At 32.7% G+C, this 23892-nt stretch overlaps 1 protein-coding gene across 1 annotated transcript in view; it reads right to left on the bottom strand.

The window, feature by feature from the left end:
• Positions 1-23892, bottom strand: part of DACH1 (dachshund family transcription factor 1) — a 414137-nt gene that overhangs the window by 19133 nt on the left and 371112 nt on the right. Inside the window, exons 8-10 of the mRNA XM_014859930.3 lie at positions 20834-20981; positions 17669-17812; positions 17090-17158 (exon numbers count right to left, since the gene is read on the bottom strand). Coding sequence (XP_014715416.3) covers positions 17090-17158; positions 17669-17812; positions 20834-20981 — 361 coding nt within the window. The remainder of the gene's footprint in view (positions 1-17089; positions 17159-17668; positions 17813-20833; positions 20982-23892) is intronic.

Here is a 23892-nt window from a genome sequence, read left to right on the forward strand (position 1 = left end):
AAGGTTGTTTCTCTTGTCTGGACCTCATATTCAAACCATCTCACATTCAAGCACCAGCGCCATATCCACCCAGATGCTTTCTCTACAACTCTATCCAAATGCCCCCTTGTTATATCGAACTCAGCAGCAACAAGCCAAACTCATCATCAACCCCTGTAGCCTGGATCTCTTTCCTAGATTACCTATTTCAAATTACCAATGACTGTTTTCTTAGTCCTACAATTTGATTTTCCCCTTGTACTTCAAAGGCAGCTTCCCACTTATTCCTTGCACAATACCAGAACTTGAATGCTCATTACCTCACTTCTGAATTCATTACCTTCTTCACTTCTTTATTCTCACTCTATAGCAATACCTCCTATGCAATATTTATACTGGATTTAGGATTTAGTATATCGATTTAAGATATAAAACAAGGGGGGGGCCAGGTTTTCATTTTAATAGATATTATTTAGGAATCTGCCCAAAGCCATACTCAGAAGCAGCCATCATATTTATTTCCTTATTTGCAAAGATTATATAAAATCTGTTAATAATATAGCTTCTCAGAGGATTTAGACTTATACATCCAGACTTGAATGAATCTTTACCAATCACCTAACTGGAATTAATTGCTTTGTTTGTGCTGTGTAAGTACTTTGTTTACATTTCATAAGCACTAGATCAAAGTGATACTTCATTAAAGGGAATACATCTTTTACATCTTTCAGGAAAAAAATATCAAATTTTCTAAATTTCAGATTTAATCTATGAAATTAATTTTAGGCCTTGGATACATGTTCCCAATAGTGTGTTTATGAGTTCTTACAAACAACAAAGTTAAAAATGATTTCCATTGGAAAAACTTCAAAGTATGACTACCTAAAATATTTATAGAGTGCGTTAGTTTTTGAATCTAGAGATATGCAGACACATGATATAGCCAAACTTTGATTTGTTAAAATTATTCCTGTTTCATATAAAAAATTTATTGTATAAATATTTTATATTTTTATATAAATAAAACTTGACTTATAGTACCCACCACCCCTGAACAACACCTTGACACTCACAGCTTTATCAGTAGGAATGAACTCAACATGCATTTTAACAGAATTATTTATACATCTCTATATCACACTAGATTATGAATAATTTATAAAAGATACGTCTTTTGCATTTTTTCTGGCCCCAGCACTTAAGTGTATAAATATTTGTTAAAGTCAATTGGTTACAATAGATTTACCAAGAATTGGTTACAATAAACAGTTTGCCAAAGTTCATTCCATGAGATATTATACTTTAAATTCAATAAAAATGTTTTGTAATCAGATGATTTTAAGAAATGCTAGTTTAACTTTTTAATCAAATATATCGACTTTAATGCAGGACACTGTTTAACAATAACGCGGGACTGTGGAGTGTTTAAAAGACTAAACGTGGACTTTGAAAATTCAAGAAGCTATATATATTTTCAAAAGTGACATTCATTTCTCACAGACTGGCAATTTTAAACTTAGTTCTCCCAAACTGCTCATGAGCTGATTCTCAGAAGAGGACGTTGATAGCAGTCTAAAAGCGAAGTTGGAGGAGTGTGTCCATCTATGTTTCTCCAGTTTACACAGCAGTGAAGATTTTATAGCAGTTGCAATGGTCAGAAGGGTTTCAGGAAGAGAGATCAGATGAAAAATATTTAATTGAAAGAAACAAATAGCAATTCTGAAGTTCGAATACAACTTAAATTCATGATTTTGGAGCTTCCAGAACTTTCCTTCATGAGATATCTTCATATTCTGTATTTATTAGGCTAACTATATGAAAACGTAGACCTCCAGTTAGTGGTTTAGAGAGCAAGAAGACAAAAATCACAGTAAAGAAGAAACTGAAATTAAAATTAAGCACAGAGATGAGCAAAAAAGGCTAATTTATATATTTATATAATTTATATAATTATTTATATATTCAGATGTCTGCCATAATGCTAACTTATTTTATTCAGAAATCACAAATGCTGCCAATAGTAAAAAACAATGATAAAAATCACTAGTTTCAAGTCTCTCAGAATTCTAAACAGTCCTTGATCCATTGAATATTGCTGAAATTGCACTCATACTTGTTGTTTGTTTAATATTTCATATTAAAGCACTACCACAAGTGTTAAAATATAAAAGCCCAGACATTTGGAATGATGACCTAAAATTTCACCTCTTTGTTAACTACACATATTTAACATTAAGAAAATAATTGGAAAAGTTGTGCATTTCCTTTGTTTTGTAAAAATAGCATGCAAAGGAGCCAAATTGTGATAATTCACAGCCTTTCTATGTGAATTGTTGGGTTTAAGTAAATGCTTGTATTCTAATTTTCTCACAAACGAATAGAATTACACATTGACATACTATTCAAAGCAAGGCAACTAAAAACTGCATTTGAGATCAAAGTAGGCAATTACCCACCAACTAAGCATTTAAACATTAATTTAGAAAATCAATTGTTAATTGACTTAAAACAAAAATACCCAAAAATCTAGTTATACTGAAATTTACAGTGTATAAATATCCTAAAAATATTCACCTAATTTTTGCATGTTTCTTAGCACTCAAGCATTAATCTTCCTAATATTTTAAGTGTGTAGATAAATGCTATCAGTATTTTGGGAATTAGTCAGTTGAGAATTTGGTTGTGGATGTGAAATTATGAGATGAGAGAATGTGGAAACTAAGCTAACCGCTATTCCCAGCTTTGGACCAAAATGAAGTTTGCTTTATTGTTAACATGATAACTCATATTCTTTAGTGTCTCCACACTTCTTTCGGCTGGATGGTCTGCTAGTGTGTGAGTCACGGTTTGTTATGACCAATCCCATGTCCTGTATTTGGAAGTTACAAGGGTAACTTTTTCAGAGCCAGTGAGGAGGTTTCTGTCTAGTTTGAACTCAAATCGTTTCAGTGCAGTGGAACCACCTGCCCTCATTTCCTATATTAGAATGTGTAACAAGAAGCAATAAGTCACTAGATGAATTTTGCCTGCATTTTAAAGTCTCATTGTAAGATAATAAAATACCTGCAAATAATGGAATAATATGATATGGAGAAATAGTTTTTATAGCCACATTTTGATTCTGCTGCTTGTAACCCTTGGGAAGTTAGTGCAAATATATCACACATCTCAGAGGTCCCACCCGGAAAAGACCAGAATTATAAGAAATTTATTGCAGACGATAGACCATAAGCATGTGAGTGCCACGCCATTAACATTTTTCTTTTTATCTACCACATTTACTTCACTCTTTTCATTCATTGAGAGTTGGATATGTTAACCAGAATTGATTCTGAATTCTTAGGGAAATGCAAGTGAATGAGCTATATTATATAATTAATCAACCCTTTAAAGTACCTTCTGCAATTTCTTTAAATGCTTCTCATTCTAATAACTTAAGAAGTATAATTAGAATTTGCAAAATAAAAAATTGAGCATTTTTAATCCTTTGCAATAAGTATACCACTTAAGTGCCTAACACAACGGGATTAACCTGAATTGCATAAATTTGAAGGAATATGTGGGCAAGTGGGTCTCAAAATTCTATCTCAAAAGTATGTCTGAAACGAAAGTAGTTAGGGGAAGTCATTGCTTCCATTCTAAAAAGCTCAGAGAGGAGCTGGCCCAGTGATGCAGCAGTTAAGTTCGCACGTTCCGCTTTGGTGGCCTGGGGTTCACTGGTTTGGATCCTGGGTGTGGACGTACACGCTACTTGTCAAGCCATGCTGTGGCAGGCATCCCACATATAAAGTAGAGGAAGATGGGCATGGATGTTAGCTCAGGGCTAGTCTTCCTCAAAAAAAAAAAAAAAGGAAATTTTTTAAAGATTCAAAAAAATAAAACTAAAAATCTTGGAGAGCTGTTTCCTTTACTTGTGATTTAATTGTTATTTTCAATTTGGTTTATGTGTTGACATAATCTGATATACTATGAGCTTTTTTGACTGAGGGAAATTTTTTCTGTCTTACTATTATCATAGTACATAAATAAACATTTATGTTCTTCAGGATTCCACAGTACTTTTAAAAATCCGTAATTTTACATAAAAATGTATATTTCTGAGTTCCCTCAGAACACAAATATGGGAGGACTGAGCTTATGGTCCCACTTGGACAGCCTTTGGCTGGAACCCAGAGCCATCTGTTGGGTTTAGAAGAGGAATGAACTTTCCATTCCTGTTGTCTTACAGCTAACCTTTTCTTATTTGTGAAATTTCTCTTCATTCCTAATCCTTTAACTAAGGATAAGGCCTAGACTGTGACATCTCAAATAACTTTGCTAGAGAAATTTATAAAAACCAGTCAAAACACTGTGATAACTTGGAACAAGGTAAACCTAAAACCAATATTAACCAATATAAGCCATTAAGAAAAAATAAAGACATTGAAGTTATTAATACAAGTAAATTTCATTCTATCATGGAAATCAAATCATTAGCTCTTAATCTGTTAAAATGGGAATTTCATAAGTAAATGTAAAACTACAGTATGGAATCAAAGTTAAACACAGCACACCTGATTATGTATGGGAATAATTTATGGTCTACAATCTCCCCATCCAGTGTTCTTTCTCCCAGGGAGAAATAAAGAATGAGAGTCAGATCCAATAATTTGTAGCCATCACTCATCGTTTTATAGGTGTAATTAGTAAGCTTAAGTAGAACTATGTTTGAAGATTTACTATCTCTGGAGTATGATTATATATGAATTAAGAGAGTCTGCAGTTACTCCACACTATACGAAAATACAAACTATGGTAAGAGAAATTTGCCAAAAGATAATAAAAAAATTAAGAAGCTCTAACACTTCCAACCTAAAGGAGTCAAAAATAACTAGTTTATCTTTTATTTAATTTGGAAAGAGAGAAATGATTATACAGAATATGTGGCTGCAAATAAATCTTCCTGAGCCATATTGTTGAAACTGACATTAATAGTGAATTTCACATTCGGTCACGAATTTTTTAAATGGCTTGGAAAATCTGGTGAATATAATTATTTTTCAGCTTAAAACATGCTGAAATAAAAAGTTTGTGTCACATACGTATAAAAAATATTCTTTGGCTTAAAAGAACTTTTTTTTAATCCAAATAACGTATGATTTTTACCAAAATGAATCTAATAGTACTATTGTAAGTACTATTACATTAACTGTGTGCATAATTGTAAAAATAGCAAATTCTTTTTAGCACTTGGCCTATAGCAGGTACCAATCTAAGTTCTTCACATCTATCAATTCACTTAATCCCCTTAGCAACTATGTGAAGTGGATATTAAGATCATTATCTGTGTTTTACAGATTAGGAACCCCCAAAATCAAAAAGTTTACTTTACACACTCAGTGTTAGACAGACAATAAAGAAGAGCACAGGGATTTGAACCCAGGCAGTCTGAATCCAGAACCCATGCAACCACAATGCCCATGGACACATTACGTTTGTGTGTGTGTGTGCGTGCATGTATGCGTCTATATTCATAAAAAATTAGGTGTCTTTACCATTTTGACAGGATAAAAATATCAGTAATAGAGCAGGTCTTAGCAGTTAAAGTAAGTTACCCGGGTCACAACGTTAATGAACGGTAGTGTTGACACTAGGCGATGGCTCTGACTCTACCACTGCTCTCTCAGGACTAAATTGTCTTAATGTTAACTTTAATCCTTTAGAAATCAGTTATTTAAAGAAAGTATCAATATTAATGCAAGAGAAAATCTGTATTGGCATTTATTTTGCAACTGATTAATAATTATACAAATCTATTCGCAAACCAATGGATTTCTTTTTCTTTTTATATTAGAGAAAACTTCATGAGAAATTGTAATGACAGGGTTCGCAAGGCTAAGAAATAATCATTGCCTAGTGAAAATGCCTTTATATTTGCCTCAAAATGTATCCTACAGGAAACCAAACTCAATTTATTTGATTTTATCACATTACTAAACTTTACATGGAAGGAATTATATATCTGCATTTTGAATCTTAATCCTTCTAGATTTATGCCACCCTCATTATCCAGTTTAACATTTAGCCACTCGTAGCCATTTCATAAATTAGCATGAGATGAAAAGATTGATGGGATGTAGGAGCAAGGCATACAGAGTCAAAGGGACTCAGCGGTCCTGAGTGCACAGTTTGATTCCAAGCAATTTGCTTTATGTCCATGTGCCTTAGTTTCCTCAAATATAAAACAGGCGTGCCATGAAGATCAACAAAAATAATGTGTGTGAAAAAGCTGTGCAAACTTTAAATTACTTTGGAAATGTTAACTGATGTTCTTCTTTGTCATATCCTGAATCACTGTTGCATTAAAATGAATGAATACCATTAACAGATCACCAATTTCCCTTCCCTTATGTCTGTTTAACTTCCAGGCTCTCTCCTCACACCCATCCTCACTTCTCTTGAATATACGCTATTTGGCACTTGAAATTGTGGATTTCATTCCTTCCAAGGCACGTCTCTTGGTTTTCGCTATGATCTCTTAGTTTGTGAGAGGAGAAAGCCCTGCTGCAAATCTCCAGCAGGCAGATTTAGAATAAAGTTGGAAGTTTACAGGTTCTGCAAGGAAATACTGTCAGTCAATCTAGCAGTTGTTAATAACAGCAAGTGGATTTTAATGGTCTAATCTCTTTGAACCAGCTACAATATTTTCAACCAACGAACCGTCTCCCAAACGATTAAACTTACTGATTTTTCTCATATATACCCTGTAGCTGTCCACTACTGCAGCCATGAAAATAACACTACCATTGAAAGAACTGATCCAGACTCTGTAAAACTTACTTTTAAAACTAAATACTATATTCGTTTGTTCATTTACCAAATGCTTTGCCACCTTTGAGAGAGCGAATTTGGACTTTCTTTTAAGTGTAGCTGTTGTTAAAATGATACTGAATGCTAAGTAATGTGTTTGTTTTTCGGCTGTTGTAAGTCTAAAGAGATTTTTTGAATGCTTCAATTATAAGAACATTTAAAACATACAAACTTGTGCAATTTTTATTTTAATGAAGATGAGAAGTTCATTAAAGAAGATAAATATTTCATTAGATGTTAAATAAAACAAAGAGATTTTTTGGCTTCTCTCAGCACAAAATTCCTTTGAAAGATTAATTAATAAATGCAAATTATGCAAATTAGACCCATGCAAATATTTTATGAAGACAATTAAGGGAACCATTAATTACTGCTTTTTTTGCTTCAGTGAGATTCATTCATTTAATTTTAATTTCACTTTAACTGTTTTGATGTATAATCTTGCAGCTAAGAACTTTATCTTTCCTGGCGGGTCACTTAAACTTATAAATTTCATCAACTGAGCACACAGAAATCTGTAAAGATATTCTCTAGACTATGTTTAGTATCAAGAGAAATTTCTGACACAATGCTCTCCCAGAAACAGGGAAACTGGAAGGGAATGTGAGCTCATTCTTGGACAAGGTTCAACTGCTGGAAAAGCAATTAATTTGCTTTGGCTGTGCTAATATAGGGGAATTAGAAAGTGTGACACAAGACAAATAGAAATAATTAGTTCTCCAAAATGATGTTCTCATTAATATGGTTCGAACAGTAGAAATAAAAAACATTATTGTGGCATGTCTGCATTCTGTCCCTAACCATGGGAGGTGGAATAATGCACTATAAGGGTTTTTACATTTATAGTCTGAATGATGATGCTTTATTTTTTTTCTAAAGGAGAATTTATAGCAAATGGTGTTATATATCTCGAATGTCTAAACATATACATGCTATCCAAATTGATGACATACTTTCCTTCCCCGTGTGTTTACGTATCAATTTTTTATTTTGTTCACACAAATCCTGTAATTTAGTGAATAGAATTAAAAAACGGAGTTCTTTTCCTGTAATTGAAATATTTTCAGATCACTTTTATAACTCAAAGTATAAATAACATTTCTCAAAAAATAAAAAAATCATATTTATTCTCCATCTTAAAGAAGCTACTCTGAATATTTATTAAAGGTCCTCTCAGATGGCCAGGCTACTTTTACTGTCTAAGGATGGATGAAAACAGAGAAAACAGATTTTGTGAATATGAGTCACTAATCTATACTACTAAATGGTAATCTTTTTCAGTTTTGGTAGACATCATACACATTTTCTACTGTTACAGTCTTCAGTGAGCAAGTTAATCAGAGAGAATGCCATCAATTTTTTCCCTTGATAATAAAGGTAAAAAAGACGCAAAGTGAAAACCTATTTTAAATAAATTTTCCTTAAATTTTAAGATGATAATGTACTGCCTAAAAAAATAGGAAATTAATGTATTGACCATAATGAAAAACTAACTTCCTAAACTGTCTAGTCATAATAATAAAAAGCATCATCAACAATAATCTATATAAAATTACAATGATCGAGGATTATTTTTCAACCTATCCTCTGATAGTTCTCTCAATCCTGTAGCCAGTCACTGTTGGTACAGTACTATGAAAAGTTATAAGTGGACATATATTATCATTGATATTTGCTGAGCTTTTTAATGTTTTTTAAAAACATATTAAAATTAAATTTTCTTTCTTACAAAGGCAATCTCATTTCATTCATCCTTAAATTTCTAAATTCTCTAAATTTCTTTTCCATACTCACATTGTCCACACAGATGTAGGTTATACCTTCTAAATTAGTATCATCTGTGAATTTCACTGATATACTGTTTAACCACTCTTCCATATCACTAATTATGATGTTAAATCCAAATGGATCTAGCATTGATCTTCAGGTCCCTCTGCTAATATCTTTCCCAATTTCCATTTATCACTATTCTTTGATTATGGTCTTCAGACAGTATTCAAGCCAAGCCAAAAACATGTTCATGAACAAGTCAATTTAATTCAATTTTTCAATTTTATCTATAGCAACCATACATTATTGTATTTTCCGTTAATAATTGCTCTGTTTCAATACTTAAAAGCAATTTACTTATACAGTGGCCGCTTCCTCTCTCTAAATCTTCAATTCCAATTCATTATTCCTGATATCTCTATAACCCCAGACTCAGCACCTACCACCTACTGTGTTACTTTCATCAGGAAAAATGATGTCAAATGTATTACAAGCTAAGCCAAATAATTTTGCTTTAATTTACTCTGCCTAATATTTGGGCAATGGAGCAAGAACTGAAATCACGTGATAAAACCTCATGATATGTCACAACTTAACACAAATATTTAATAACGACAATCATGCTTTTTTTTTTTCCCCATAGGAGCCAAGAGTTTTGAAAATTAGATCCATGGAAATAATATATTGAAAATAATTTTATGTATGTAATAATTATAATGAATTACATTTTATTACTATTTTGAGCAACTTCATACTTAACTGCCCACTATGTCCAATTTCATGTATAATTAAATTAAATTACATAAGAAGCCATTTCCAGCAAAACCTACAGGAGGCCTTCAGCATTTGGAGGTTAAGCATATCTATGTACATTCAAAAACAAGATTCACTTTTTTACATACGTCTTAAAAGAATAAAAATGCTTATCCTGAAATCATAAGAAAACATTATTCTAAATTTTATAAAATATTAAAACTCATGAGTATCTCTGAGACTTTCTATTTAATAATAGTAACTGGTTGTCTAGTTAAATGAGTAGTTAACAATGACCTATGATAACTATGGCACAATAGCTTGTTTATCCGTTACTGCCTGCAATCAATATCATCTTTTGTTCAACTTAATCAATGCTGTCTTAAATTGATTAGCTGCATTGAAATGCTGCCAAACACCAGAAACCAGTGCCAAGGGACTAGAAGTAAATTTATTATTGTTTTGTTTTGTTCATAGTAATATAGTTCCAATATTTATTTTTTAAGATCGAGAAAAATAGTTCGAGGTAATGTCTATGGTGATTACATATTTCTAGGTGAATAAACAATAGTCAATATGCACTGCAGGCAGCCCAGAAATCAGCTTTAACCAACACTCCCCCTCCTTTTTTTTATGAAAGCCTTCCCCTTTTAAGCTAAATAAAGACATTTTAAAATATGGAAAATTAGGTTCAGGTAACAAAAAAATTCTTGTAAGTTTCTGCAAACACTTTACTGTGGGAATAATTCAACATTATATTATAAGTAAAGACCAATTTTCTGAAAAAAGAAAAGTAAATTGTATATTAGAGTAATAATAGCTTCAGTGTTTACCAGTTGCTAGGCACCATAAATACATTAACTCAAAATAATAAAATTTAATATTAACAACTAAAACTTAACTATGTGCATACTATTGCCCAGTATGTGCTAAGTGCTTCACATGGATTATTTTATTTAATCCTCAAAATAACCCTCTGAGTTTAAGCAACTACTAAAGAAAAAAGAAAATAGTGTAACAGAGATTTGAATCTAGACCTGACTCCTAGCAGTTCCTAATTACTAGTTCTGTAGAGATGACTAAATAACCTCCACTCCTACATTAAACTTAAGGGCCTTTTTTTAAGTATCAGAAATAGAAATGTTCATAAGACAACTCTACAAAAGCAAATTTAAACAACACTTTGAAAAAGATCTTCTAAGTGGTAAGTTGAAGTAAGGTTCAATTTAGGTCTGTTACAGAGTAAAAGTCTTAGAATATCATTTAGCAACTCTGGTCAAACATATACTGAAAAAAAATGAAGAGGTTCTCCAAAAGTCTTATATTAATTCAAAATTGTATTTGTGTCTGAATTTAAATTTATCATAAGGTCCTTGCATGCTAAGTTGTAGGGATGTGGGTAAGGCTTTTATCTAAGTAGTACAATTAATTTCTCAATTTCTTTTATTGCCATTTTATTTTCTTCACATAAAGTGAAGTTTTCTCCAGCATGTCTAGAAGTGTCTATAAACATGGTATAGGCATAATGACTGATTTAAAAGTAAAAAACTGGAAGGGAAACACTTTTTTCCAAGTGTATAACATTCCCTAGTAGCTGTCAATAGACTGGAATTTTTTAGGTCATTAACAGGAAATGTGCTAAGTATCCTAAATGACTGATGGAGTTGTGAGTAATTAGCCTATAAGAGAGCCATTAAGTCCAGAAGTCAGGCATGGAGGAAAGACCACGGAATTTGGAGTCATAAGTTTGGATTCAAATGTCAGTGACCCCACTAACTCATAATGCAAACATGAGAACATTAATTAGCCACTTTGAGCTTTAGTTATCTCACCTTTAAATTAGAATATACAGGAAAGGCTCAGTAAATATCAGCTCCCAGTCCACCTCACTATTTCAATAAGCAAATACTTCCACTTCCTATGTAAGATCCCTAGGTCTTAATGAAAGAAAGTATATTACTAGGAAATTCATTGAGTGCTAGAATATTTGAATCACTAAGAAAGCTTGATACAGATATAAATGCCACTCAAGAATGACATGCGTTATGGTGCTTTGGAACTGTAAGTTACTAAACAAATAACAATAGTAATATAATCATATTTTAAAAGAGAAAGGAGGGCATATTTTAACAATCCTAATCTACAAACAATCAGGAGGAAGAAAAGGGGATGTGAAAAGCACCTGGACTAAATTATATTCCCAACTCTGATTAACTCAGGGGGTAACCTCTAACAAGCCATGTACCCTCGCTAAGTCTCAGTTTCCTCTTTGCAAAATGAGGAGATTTAATTGATTTTTGAAGTCCTTTCCCAGTGCTAAAGCAGTAACATCATAAAAGTGTGCTGGACATATCATCAGTGTTCAATAAATATTTGTTGAATAAATGAATAATTTTTATATTCAGCATGTATCTTCAAATATCTAGGAAGTAAAAAGAAGATATTTTTAAGTTGGAGAAAAAAAGATTGTCAATGTGAAGGCATGTCTTTCATGTCCTTTTATTGGAAGAATATTTGGTTTTCTATGATCTGAGATCAGTCAAAAAAAGAATAAAAAGCCAAACAGTTTTGATTATGGCCATTGGAAGTAAATAAAAGAGAAGTACTTTCAAGTGAACTGGAGATTTTGCAAGCATAACTTGCAGATATTCTAAGAAGTCAGAGGAACTGTGGTCCACATTCCCATTGATTTTAACAATTACTTTTTGGTTTAAAAAGACAAGTTTTACTAAGACATAAAAAACAAAAAACTGTTTTGAAAGTGAACTTTCCAGACTTTTGGGAAATTTATAAAAGATAAAGCAGCACTAATCCACATTTCTCCCATGTTACAGTTCATGTCTATGTATTGATCTTCTAAACAATATATAGAGAAGATTTAATCATTTGAAATTCTAAGACACAAATCAGAAAAGAAGCAAAAGGTTAATGTGTATTAAACCAAAGAAGAAAGTGTTATTTAAGAAATGTGACTATGGTATGTGAAATTAAACATAAATTTAAAATGGAAAATTGGGTATAAGTGAATATTCACAAAATCCAAATCTTAGGTTAAATGTGCAAAGAAGAAAGTAACATTACAAATGCACACAAGAAGAATAAACACATACTGTTAATTCAGCTACGGGATATGAAAATTTGCTCTGCCAGAATTTGTAATTCTGACTTTTGTAGGCAGAGTCATAGTATCCTTTACTTCCTCCCATCAGTCTCTCCAACCAAAGTCTGAGAAATGACAGAACCATAAGGACCCTCAGCATCCACAAACTCTAACATAGGTCCTAATTCATCAATGGTTGATACTTTCCTTCAGGGAACAAGTAGCAGGCACCAGGATGTATCAAACATTCACACTACGAATGTGGCACAAACACTTGACACAATTGTGAATAAAATAGGCATGGTTCATGCTCTGCCTGGCTACCATCCAGGGAGAGGAAGACACTGAACGAGACACTACCAATGCACAGCATGTGATTACAGAAAAGTGAAAGGTATGGTGAGAACTTCTAAGACGTCGAACTAGACCCAGGGGCCAGGGAGGTGCTGTAAGAGGGAGTGTGGAGTCCGGGAGGCGTTCCTGGAGACAGTGACTTCTAAGATGAAATTGAAAGGATGAGTAAGCCAAGTCAGGGAAGAGGAAAAAATATCCCTGGTAGGTGGAGAAAGACGTGAGCCTTTCAGGAAATGAAGAAAAAATTCCAGTATGGCAGAAGCACAGAGAGTGAGGGGAAGAGCTGTGATGGTGTGTGCAGGGCAAGGGAGGGAAATGTCAAGCTCCGTTCTCCCCTCATTATATATTAAGAAGGATATGGGATCGGCAAGATGAGAGCACCATAGGGAAGGAACACTGGACGAAGACAGGGTGCAGGGGGGTGGGGTGAAAGAGCTTTCGATTTTGTGCACTGGGCCTTGAAGTCCCTGTGAGACAGCCAAATAAAAGTTGGATATTATCTGGAGCTCTGAGGAGATGTCTGAATGGGCTGGAGAGATATTTTCTTAAGTTGTCAAAATATTTAAGTTAAATAGACCATTTAAGTGGATGCCATTGCCTAGAGAGAGAGAATAAAAAAGAGAGTAGAACTTAGCTGAAGAAAGCCATCACATTATAGATTTGGCTGCACAGAGTGTATGGCTGTGCATTTATGTGTGTGTGGTCAGAAGTGATTTGGGAGGATATTTATTAACTAGTCCAAAAAACTGTTCAATGAGTATGTATTTGAACTCTGTCTACTCTATATTAGCAAAAGATATTAGAAAAAGCTTTAAAGTAAGAAATTTTTCAAACTCTAACACATATCATAACAGACAAATATGTAACTCAAGGCATGAGAGAGTTAATCAGCATACAATTTAAATCCTAAAACAAGTTGTTTGGGGCTGCCCCATGGCACAGGGGTTAAGTGCTCAGGTTCGGCTTCAGCGGCCAGGGTTCACCGGTTCGAATTTTGGGTGCGGACATGGCATCACTTGGCGCGCCATGCTGTGGTAGGCGTCCCACATATAAAGTAGAGGAAGATGGGCATGGATGTTAGCTCTGGGCCAGGCTTCCTCAGCAAAAAGAGGAGGATTGGCAGATGTTAGCTCAGGGCTAGACTTCCTCAAAAAAAAAAAACAAACAAACTTGTTTTTGTAGTTTTTCCATGTTTATTCTATATTCATAATTCGTGAATTTTGAGTTTTCAGAAATATCAGCAAGGAAGAATTTATCCCTATGTAGTATGAACTGATTTATCTTACTTATTAAGACAAGGAAGTAAATTATTTAGGGCCTGTTTGCTTAGGAATATTTTCTAAACTGCTTTCTGGTTTCCTCTTCCCCTCTATAGTTTGACAAAGGTGGTGGTACTGAAATGCCAATGAGGCAATATTTAGTCTAACCTGAGGTGCTTATGTGGGGATAACTACTCGGCACTTGAGCAAGTGTCTGACTGCCAGGTAACTAACTCTTGCGCCAAGCATGGTATTTATTTATTGTCAAAATGTTATAAATAAACAAATACATGACAAGCATAAATAAACGTGAATTTCCCTTGTCTTTCCTAATTAAGTTGAGTTTATTTTCGAATAGAGAATAATTTCATTTATGATCGGAAGGGGAGCAAGAAAGAATACAAGACACCAGAGAGAGAAAACGAAGGGAGCAAGGGGTTGTCTTTGCATCATTCGTGTTTTTTACTCTTTAATTATTTTTTTGAGGTCAAATTGGCTTATAACATTGTGTAAAGTTCAGACGTCATTCTTGAATTGTGAAACAACAGGTGCTCATGGCTCCCAAAATGCATGACAGACCATCTCACAAATTAGTAATGAGTTCTGGTTCTTTTTCTTTGCCTTTCCCATTCTTCTGCTTAGACTTAGAATTTAACCAAATAGCCTTTTATATTTGATTTCTTTTGTTCACAGGTAATTTTGTTCTGTTTGTTAGCTTACAATGTACTAATTTAGTTTGAAGTTTAAAAAAAAAACTTCAACAGACTAAATGAGCTAATTTAGTGAGGTTAGAGTAGCAAAAAATGGTCTCTTTGCTCCAGTATCTTAAAAGTCTCGGGTAGTTCAACTGCTGGTGAAATACCTTTTTAGCAACTAACATACAGAAACACAGATTTAACTACAGTGGTTTTTTAAAATTACATTTAAAAAATCATTTAATTAAAATCATAAATAGTAGTTGTTTTATTGAAAACTGTGCATTTTGAAGAATATAACAAAATCATTAAATCTGAGTATGCAAAAAGTAGAATATCACTGATTAGTCACATTAGAATAGAGGAAGACATCTTCTTAATCGACTGGTTGAAAGAATGAATGAAGTGAATGAATATGAATGAAGATTTCATATTACAATTAAACCAAAGCATTAAATCACCCCATAATCATTTATGTTTGACTTTAAGTTACTATGTATAATTGTTGTTCAAATGCTTTGTTTCCTTAATTATAAAGTTGTTTGGGTCGGTTTTCTGTGTTACCCAACTCACAGAATTCTGGATAGCAAAAGCAAAGCAATTTATGATTAAAAGTTTCATTCAGAATAAACAAATCACAATAGAAATTGAGAGTTGTCAATATTTCAACCTTATAAAGCAAGACTTTATCCATTATATTTTAATATATATGAATTTTACAAATTCAAATAAAAATAACTAATCTTTATTGGTTAGTAAAATATTACTAATAGCAAACTCATGGAATACATATTATGTCAACTATGCACAAATCTTTAATCATTGCCTAATCACTTCTAAATATCAATGACAAATTTCCTATTTGTATGCAGGAATATGTTGTCTATAATTTTTCTTGGATTGAGTTCTGACCATCTTGAGGATTCCGTTGATACAAGATAATTTATATATCACATCTACCTGGAGACTCATGTGCTTTGTTAGACCACTTTGAACATTAGCTAAAGTTAGTGCATGAGTGGTCCCTGCACACACAAACCAGCGCTGATATTTAGATTGACCTTATTGAGGTTATTGTCCCTGATAATGAGGATAGGCTTTGTTATTAGTAATTTGTTAATATGTGTATGCAATTTTTAGAAGAGAGACACAACAGAAATTGTATGATTTTAATAATATTATATGCACACACACATATATAATTTTGCTGAAATACATAATGACTGAAAAAATGGTTTTTCCTACATCTGCAACTGCATGTGTATCTAAAGAGATGTCTCTCATAATAACATATGGTTCAAGCCCTTGGATTTAAAAAGTAATTACCATAGTCTCAGGTAAAATAAATTTAGGCAAAGAACATTCTCCAGGAATGTTTCTTCAAGTTTCTGATTCTTACTTATTGCATACATGATACTTTACAAAAGTTTATTTCCTTTACACTAAACCAAGAATGACACTTTTGGAGCTGATTAAGTAACACCATTAATGCTAACAAATTTTCCAAAACTAACTGAGCTTAAAATGCAAAATAAAAGCAATTGGAAGGATTTGAGTAGTTAATCATTTTAGGCTTCCCCTTGAAGAACCACCTTCATCTAAAACAGAAAACAAATGCTCTTTTTACTGTTTAGTATTCATGTTGTCAGATTGAGTTTATTGTCTAGAATAGATGTTAGACTATAAATGCTACCTTCAGATTTTATTCTTTCCTAATAGTGTGGTCTTGGAAATATACATGTTTAGCTCTTCTGAGTGTTTAATACAACTCCCTTTAGTATTCTATGTATGATTTTGCTCAGCAGATTTGTGTTATTAAAATGTATATAATGGCATACAGAATATTTGGAAAATTCACATAGGACAAAACAATCTTGTTTATTGTTAACATTCAACTAGTCTATTTTGCATATACCTTGCAGTATCTATCACAAAAACAACAAGAAATTTTTAAATTTTAAGAGCCACTTATTTGATTAACCCATGCTTTTCTTTATAAAGAATAGAACTTATAAATTCTTCTTGCATTAGATTGGGCTTCAGCCATTCAATAAAACACATTTACTGTGTCCAGGATTAAATCATACATTGTTTAAAATTAATTATTCCTTTTTAATTGCATTGTATAAACAGAAATGACCTGTTAATTTAAAGAAAATCTATCAGCACAAAATGAATTCACTCATATAAACAAGCAAGATGAACTTGACCTTGTTTGAACTTGTTTTGATGTGGCCCAGATGGTAGGCTACATGCTTGAATAGCAGGCTAAAGCTGAGGAAAAACTCATATAGCAAGATCTAGATTTATAGCCTTTTGCAAATTCCTACCTTGTATTGTCCTTTCAGCATCTGTTCTGCCGCCACTGCGGTCAGCTTCTATCTCTGGGGTCAGAGAGTCTAAAAGCACAGAGAGGTAAGAGTGACACATATTTCATTTGATTCCTATTGTCCTTTAAAAAAAAAGCAACCTGTTACTTTGGTGCTGAATTAAAATTACATAAATCTTTGTCATCTTTTAAAGGTTGAACAAAGACTATAACCATAAGAATTATCGAAAGATTTGAATAGATAGATAAGTAATGGAAAATTGTTCATAAAATGGGATGGGGGTTGGGAAGTTCTCAGATTAATATTTTATCACGTTTCGGTAGAGACCGATTTAGTTAAACAGAGAAGCAATGTCAGGTCCCAGATACTGGAGTTAAGTAACAAACTGTGGAAGCACCTATGAAATAAAGCTTTTCCCCAACACACGTGGTTATTCTTCCCACTATGCTTTCAGCTACAAACACAGTTTAATGAATCACAAGACCTAGAAATATATAAACCACAAACACATGTCTAAATTGTCTTTTGAGAGTTAAAAACGAAAGTTAGTCAGCCAGGCATAAAGAGGCACCCTCTTACCATTTAAGACCCTGAGACTATCTGTAGAAGCTGCCTGTTTTAGCGTTTGTTCTGCTTGCTCACGCCGTTTTGTCTCAAATTCAAGTGCTTCCTGCAATTTTCTCTTTGCCTTCTTCTCCTTCTTTAGCCTCTTTTGAACTATGGCTAGAAGAAAGTGTAAGTACATCATTTTAAAGAAAATTTTTGCAACGTTAAAACTTACAAATGACCTACATTTTTTATAAAATTCATTTTCTTTTCTGCTGGACTGAGGCTACCTATGCAGAGGAAGTTCAAAACAACTCCACCTTTACCTAAAATAAATCCCAGTGAAATGTCCAAGGAGGCCAATTTTCATTTAGCCTTGAAATATTACATTACAAGTATGCCTTTAATTGTCATATGTGGGAACAGAGTTAATGGGAAACTAATTTTAGTAAATATTTATATTCGCTGATAAAGGAAGTCTGATTAAATGAATTTTGTGCTTTAGACTCTGCCCTTGAATCAGAATAGTGCAGAGTAGTTTGCATAGTGCAAACCTCCATAAGTATGCCTCCCATCTCTTTATAAGGCGCCAATTTTGAATAGCAAAGGGAGTATTTCCCCTACACTTTGCAAAACCATGTTACACCAATTAGGTTTTTAATAATTCTTTCTTAAAGTTTTAGAAAATGCAATAAATATTATTGTTTCTGAGGAGCTAAATACTCTTAATTATTGTTAACACATATAAGCAGAATTTTTTTGGATGAAGCTATTGTAATTTTCTTGGAGATATGAATAATTTCTTCACAGAAGATTTATATGCACTATAACATATTTTAAGAAAATTATATTTTTACTCTGCAGGAATCCAATAGAATATAAAACTTCACTGCTAATAATAATGGGCTACTGCTAACATTAATGTGCTTTTATATTTTAAAAAGTAGATTATTATAGAAAAAGTTGATTATGATGCATTTTTCTCCTACTGGACAGTTTATATCTTTATATATGATATATTGTCAATAAATAATAACAAATAAAAATGTTCTTCACAAAATCTATGTTAACTCTACTTTCAGAATGATAATTATTTTAACTTGTACAATACTTCATATAATGTAAGCAATCAGCATATGGGAAGCATACATGTATTTTTCTCTGAAATAATTTTTTTGATAGTTGATAAACATTGTGGATGTGAATGTGACAGAATCAGTATGGGAAATCCTTCTGCTCAAGTTAGTCATAAGGAGTAATCATTCCAAGTCTATTATTTGATTTCTTACTACAGATTAAAGAACAAAAACATTTTTATTTACCACACTAGTCAAAATATGAAATAAGGTAATAATGGTTCAAGTCAGAATTTTAGTTTCAATTTCTAATTTCCACATCCCGTTTTTATAATTATTAATATTGTTAAGATGACAGATCAATAATTTGTTGGGTTTATTGTTGCTAGTATCATCAAAAAACAGAAACTGTTTTTTCTTCTTCAAAATGTACATTGGCTACAGTCTTATGAGAAAAAAACCAGTTTCAAATAAATGCTAATTTACTTTGTTTAATAGTGTGAAAATCATAGCTTGTCTTAACAAAATTACTGGCCTACTATTTCTCTTTCCAAAGATGATTGTTTATAAGTCTCTATGAAAAGAAACAGTAATTTCTGAATTATTTATTTGGATTGTAAATTTCCGTTACACTAAAAACTCAATACCCAATGCCTTGCCATTGACCTACTCGTTGTTTCCTCCCATGTGATTGAACCAAATAGGACTGCCATGTTGTCTCTTCAGGGTAACACACTGCTTCAATAGACACATTCATAACAGATAATTATTGGTAGTTATTACCTTTAATTTATTTTTCACAATTAATTAAATGGGAGGTTCATGGTGTATCTGTGAAATGTTTTGCCCTCTAGTGGTTAAAGAGATGAAACAGAATGCAAATCCTCCAAACATGTTTTAACCAATAAAATTTTGAAGGCTTCTCAAACAACCAAAAAGCTACTTTAGGAATTCAAGGGTCTGCCTCATGTTTTGTAATAAAAAGACTTCTCTAGGTGAAAACAAAATCAAGACATGGCTATCTCGTGGAAGATGGTTCATATAATGAACTTTGACCAATCTTCATTATTCACTTAGAACATCCCATTATCAATGTTTATATCATTTTATTTTAGTACCTAAACCTATGTGAACCTACATTATTTAGAACTGTGCTATACACCATGGGTGACAGCTTCCCAAATCAACCTCATCCCGCAAACCCACTAGCTGTTGCTTCGGACTAAATGAAAAAATCTACTAATTCCTGCCAGTTTTAAGAGCAAAACAAAAACAATGATTCTCAAATGACCATGTCAAACATATAAAAGGAGAACATGTGGAGTATTTATGTTGGATACTTATTAAATGACAGAACAGGAGCTCTCCTTCTACAATACTTAGAAGAATCTAATAGTTGAGGCAAAGCGGAAGCTGGTTGTAAGGAAAATACTCTTCAACCTCATACATAATTAAACACACAAATATGAATGACCTTCAAAATTATCCATACATGCACTGTAAAGTGTGTTAAAAGAAGCAATTCATAGATTGATAATATCATTATTTTTACCCAATAAAAATTCATATCAGTTTCTACCCTAATGTGTACTTGACCTTGTTGGATGAAAATGAGGCATTCAGAAAGAAAATTATACAAACACTCAACTTTGGTCATTTGTTCAGATATTCATCAGTCTTCAATTTCAGTTGATAAATATCTTACTAAATCTGTTTCGCTTGAATAATCAGTATTTTCTATTTTAGCTTTATGACTTTAACTCTTAAGTTTTTTCAAAGGGCGATTGTGAATGAATATAAAATTTTTCTTCGTGGCTGTCACCTTATCAGAGTTCATTCTTATCTTAAAATTATGAATTTGTTAAACTCTATAAGCAATAAAAATTATGTGATTAATGATATAATGGATATATTTCAATTCCCTGAGGTATGAACAAAAGAGAAACCATGTACTTTGGAGATGAAGAAACACAGTGAGTCCAGGATTCAGATCCTTCTCTGAGCTTTAGCTACAAGTAAATTAACAAAAAAGCTACAGTCTCACAGTAAATCATCAAACATAGCATTCTTATGTTGAATGTTTTATGTAAAGTATTAAACTTATTTGGAAGTTTGAAAATACCTCTATTCTTTTGTTCCATAGCCAACTGCTTCTCAAGTGTTTCCCTCAGTTCTCTTTCCCTTAAAAAATCCATCTTCAGCTCTGTTTTTTCCAGTTGGACCTGTTTTTCTTGAGCTCTGGCATTATCTATGGCAACTTTCAAGAGCCCCTGTACAAAGAAGGTATTCAGAATTGTAATATTTTGGTACAAAGCACATTTCACTCATTACTTAAAAGCATTTTAAAAGAGAGGAACCCACTTATCAAATTCTTTAATTTTTGTTATGCATTCACTCTGTACTCACTAGGACAAATAGTATATCTAAAGTACAAAACTTCTAAATCTAATTAAACTATTTTAGGCAAACAAATATTCTTGACATTCAGGTTCAGTTGCTTCTAATTAGAATATCTAGATTTAAAGCTAAATGAGAGCAGCATATAAGCCTGTCTAAAAAATAAGAACTGAAAAGAAAATTAGGCTGAAACTCTTCCACAAGTAATTATCTGACATAGTTTATACAACCCCACAGGATCCTGACAGTACCCACCTATCTCTGAGAGCTCATTCTCTACCACTCCCTACCGAGATTATACTAGATACAATGGTCGTCTCTTCATTCCTCAAGGCACCAATTTGTTTCTGCACCAGAGACTTTGCCCTTTCTGTTACCCTCCTGAATGCTTTTCCTCCCAATTTTTGTATGGCTCATGCCCTCATTTTATTTCACCACTCAGTCACCACTCAAGAAAGGCCTTCTCTTACCACCCTATCTGGAAGAGCCCTCCAAACCCACCTCGTTATTCCCTCCTTAAAATTCTTCACAGCATTTATTATTACGTAACATTGTTATATATTTATTTGTTTACTGCTTTATGTTGTGTCTCCCCATTAAAATGTAAGCTCTCTGAGGCAGAGACATTTTCTCTTATCGGTACTATGCTCCCAGGGCCCAAAGAGTGCCTACCATATAGTAGATTTTAAACATTTGATGAATAGAAATCATATTACTGGTATATATTTCTAGAGATATATAATATATTTAAGGAATCCAAAACTTAGCGGCCTAATAATGAGCTAATTTTAAAAAATCATTCAAAATGGTTATGATAAATAGAGCATAACCTTTAGGGGACTATTTGACAGCATAATAATTTAAGATCATATGGTAAAAGCAACGTTTATTTATACACCTGATTAAGGAATCTTTTACGTATATAATTTGATTTACTGTATGCTAATTAAAAAATTTAGTAGTATTCTGTGATTTCTGAAAATGAGATGATGAGAAGGTGTAAAACATTTACAAAGCATTCTGCCTGTGTTGTCTCCTAAGATACTTTAGAAAATTATTAGTGAAATTATTAGTAAAAGTTGGAGCTAAAATTTCTATCCTTATCAACTCAGCAATACCAAATGCGATTTGGAAGTAAAACATATTTTGCCTTGGTCCATGAACATCACACTGAAATTTTCAACTGAAATTGTAAATCAAATGGAAGTTGGTGCCATACCAACACAAGAGACAATGTAAGTAGTTTAAATTAGGAATTTGAAATCCAGCTTGACTTGTGAAAGGTAGTGATGTACCCTGAGTTCAGCCCACCAGTGTAGCATTGTCGTAACACATTTTTATTCTCTTTTCAAACACATATAAATTATTTCATGTTTGTTGTACCTGACCCTGAATTTCCCGGTATAATTTTTGCAATATGAAACAAGCTGGAGGATTTCTACCTGGCAGTTTGCTCCTCCCTACTCTTTAGTTTTTAACAATAGCTCCTAAGGAAACTGCCATCTTAACTCAATTCAGCAACATTCCTGTGTATGTTTCTTCTTCATCAGGAACAAACAATTAGTAACAAATGAAAGAGATCATTACATCAAGTGCCCTTTTAGATCACCCCAATTAAAACTTTAGTTTAGCTGTATTTTAATTCTAAGATACCAAATTCTAATTTTCTGCTCTGATTGCTCTTGTTGACTTATCTTTGAAAGATGTACTCTCTGTGCAATGTCTAGAGATTATTTAGCAAGATGCCAATGTTGGCACCACTTAATGTGTTGATTGGTTGTATTATCAGTAGCTGTTTAAAATAAATTACTATTAAACTATTATTGTCCTTGGCTGACAAAACACAATATTTTGGTGTTCGTTAAATATGAAACAATCATTATGAATAAACATGTTGAATAATGTTAAACTGCAACTCTAATTTGTATAATTTTATATTAATATTTGTTGTAAACTATGAAGTTGCTAAGAGCATTTATGTTTACTGTTTCTTTTTGTTACAGTTGCTGCTAATGTCACTAATGGTAATACATTACCTTTTCCTGCTGATTATGTCGGAAAAATATTAGCTTTTAGGATCCAATACCCTCTAGGGACTAGTTATAAGCTATATAAAATTAAGTTTCATTTTTAGACTTTAAATCAGTTCACATCAGTAGGAGCCCAGTGTGAACAAAAATCTGCATTCGAGCCAAACTGATGCATATGCAAAAATACGTTATTGCCCATGACAGCTCTGCTGCAAAAATTACAGAAAACCGATTAAATTTCAGTGCAGCAGGGGGCTGGGAAAAGCAATATTAAGTAGTCTTCACAACATCTACAAATCAATAGGACACGTTTTTAATCATCAGCAATAATAGTACTTTCAGATTTGTGTAACTTCTGTAAATTTTCCAGGTAGGTCATATGCCAAAGGTCACACACTAAATGCTGAGTCTCAAGTGGACATAGAGTATGGAGCAAACTTCTGTGATGACAACGTGAGTTACAGTAAAAGATACGAGCTTTAAAACATGAATCTACTCCAAGGGGAGGTCAGTTCTCATGGCTCTTGAAGTTAGATGACGATAATTCTAAAGAAATGCATTTTAAGCTTACTTTATGGCACAGCAGTTACAGGAGATAATTGTTTGGTCTCAAATTTCTTTTCCTTTAGTAAGGCATAATGGTTGTGATAATATATAAATATTTTTGCTGTTTAAAATGATCTATTTTGTAAATTATTTTTCAGGGAATAAGTATATCTTGCTTTTCAAAGGGGCACTGTAATTGATCTGGCAA

Source organism: Equus asinus, chromosome 11 (genome assembly GCF_041296235.1).
Source record: "Equus asinus isolate D_3611 breed Donkey chromosome 11, EquAss-T2T_v2, whole genome shotgun sequence".
Lineage (NCBI taxonomy): Eukaryota > Metazoa > Chordata > Mammalia > Perissodactyla > Equidae > Equus > Equus asinus.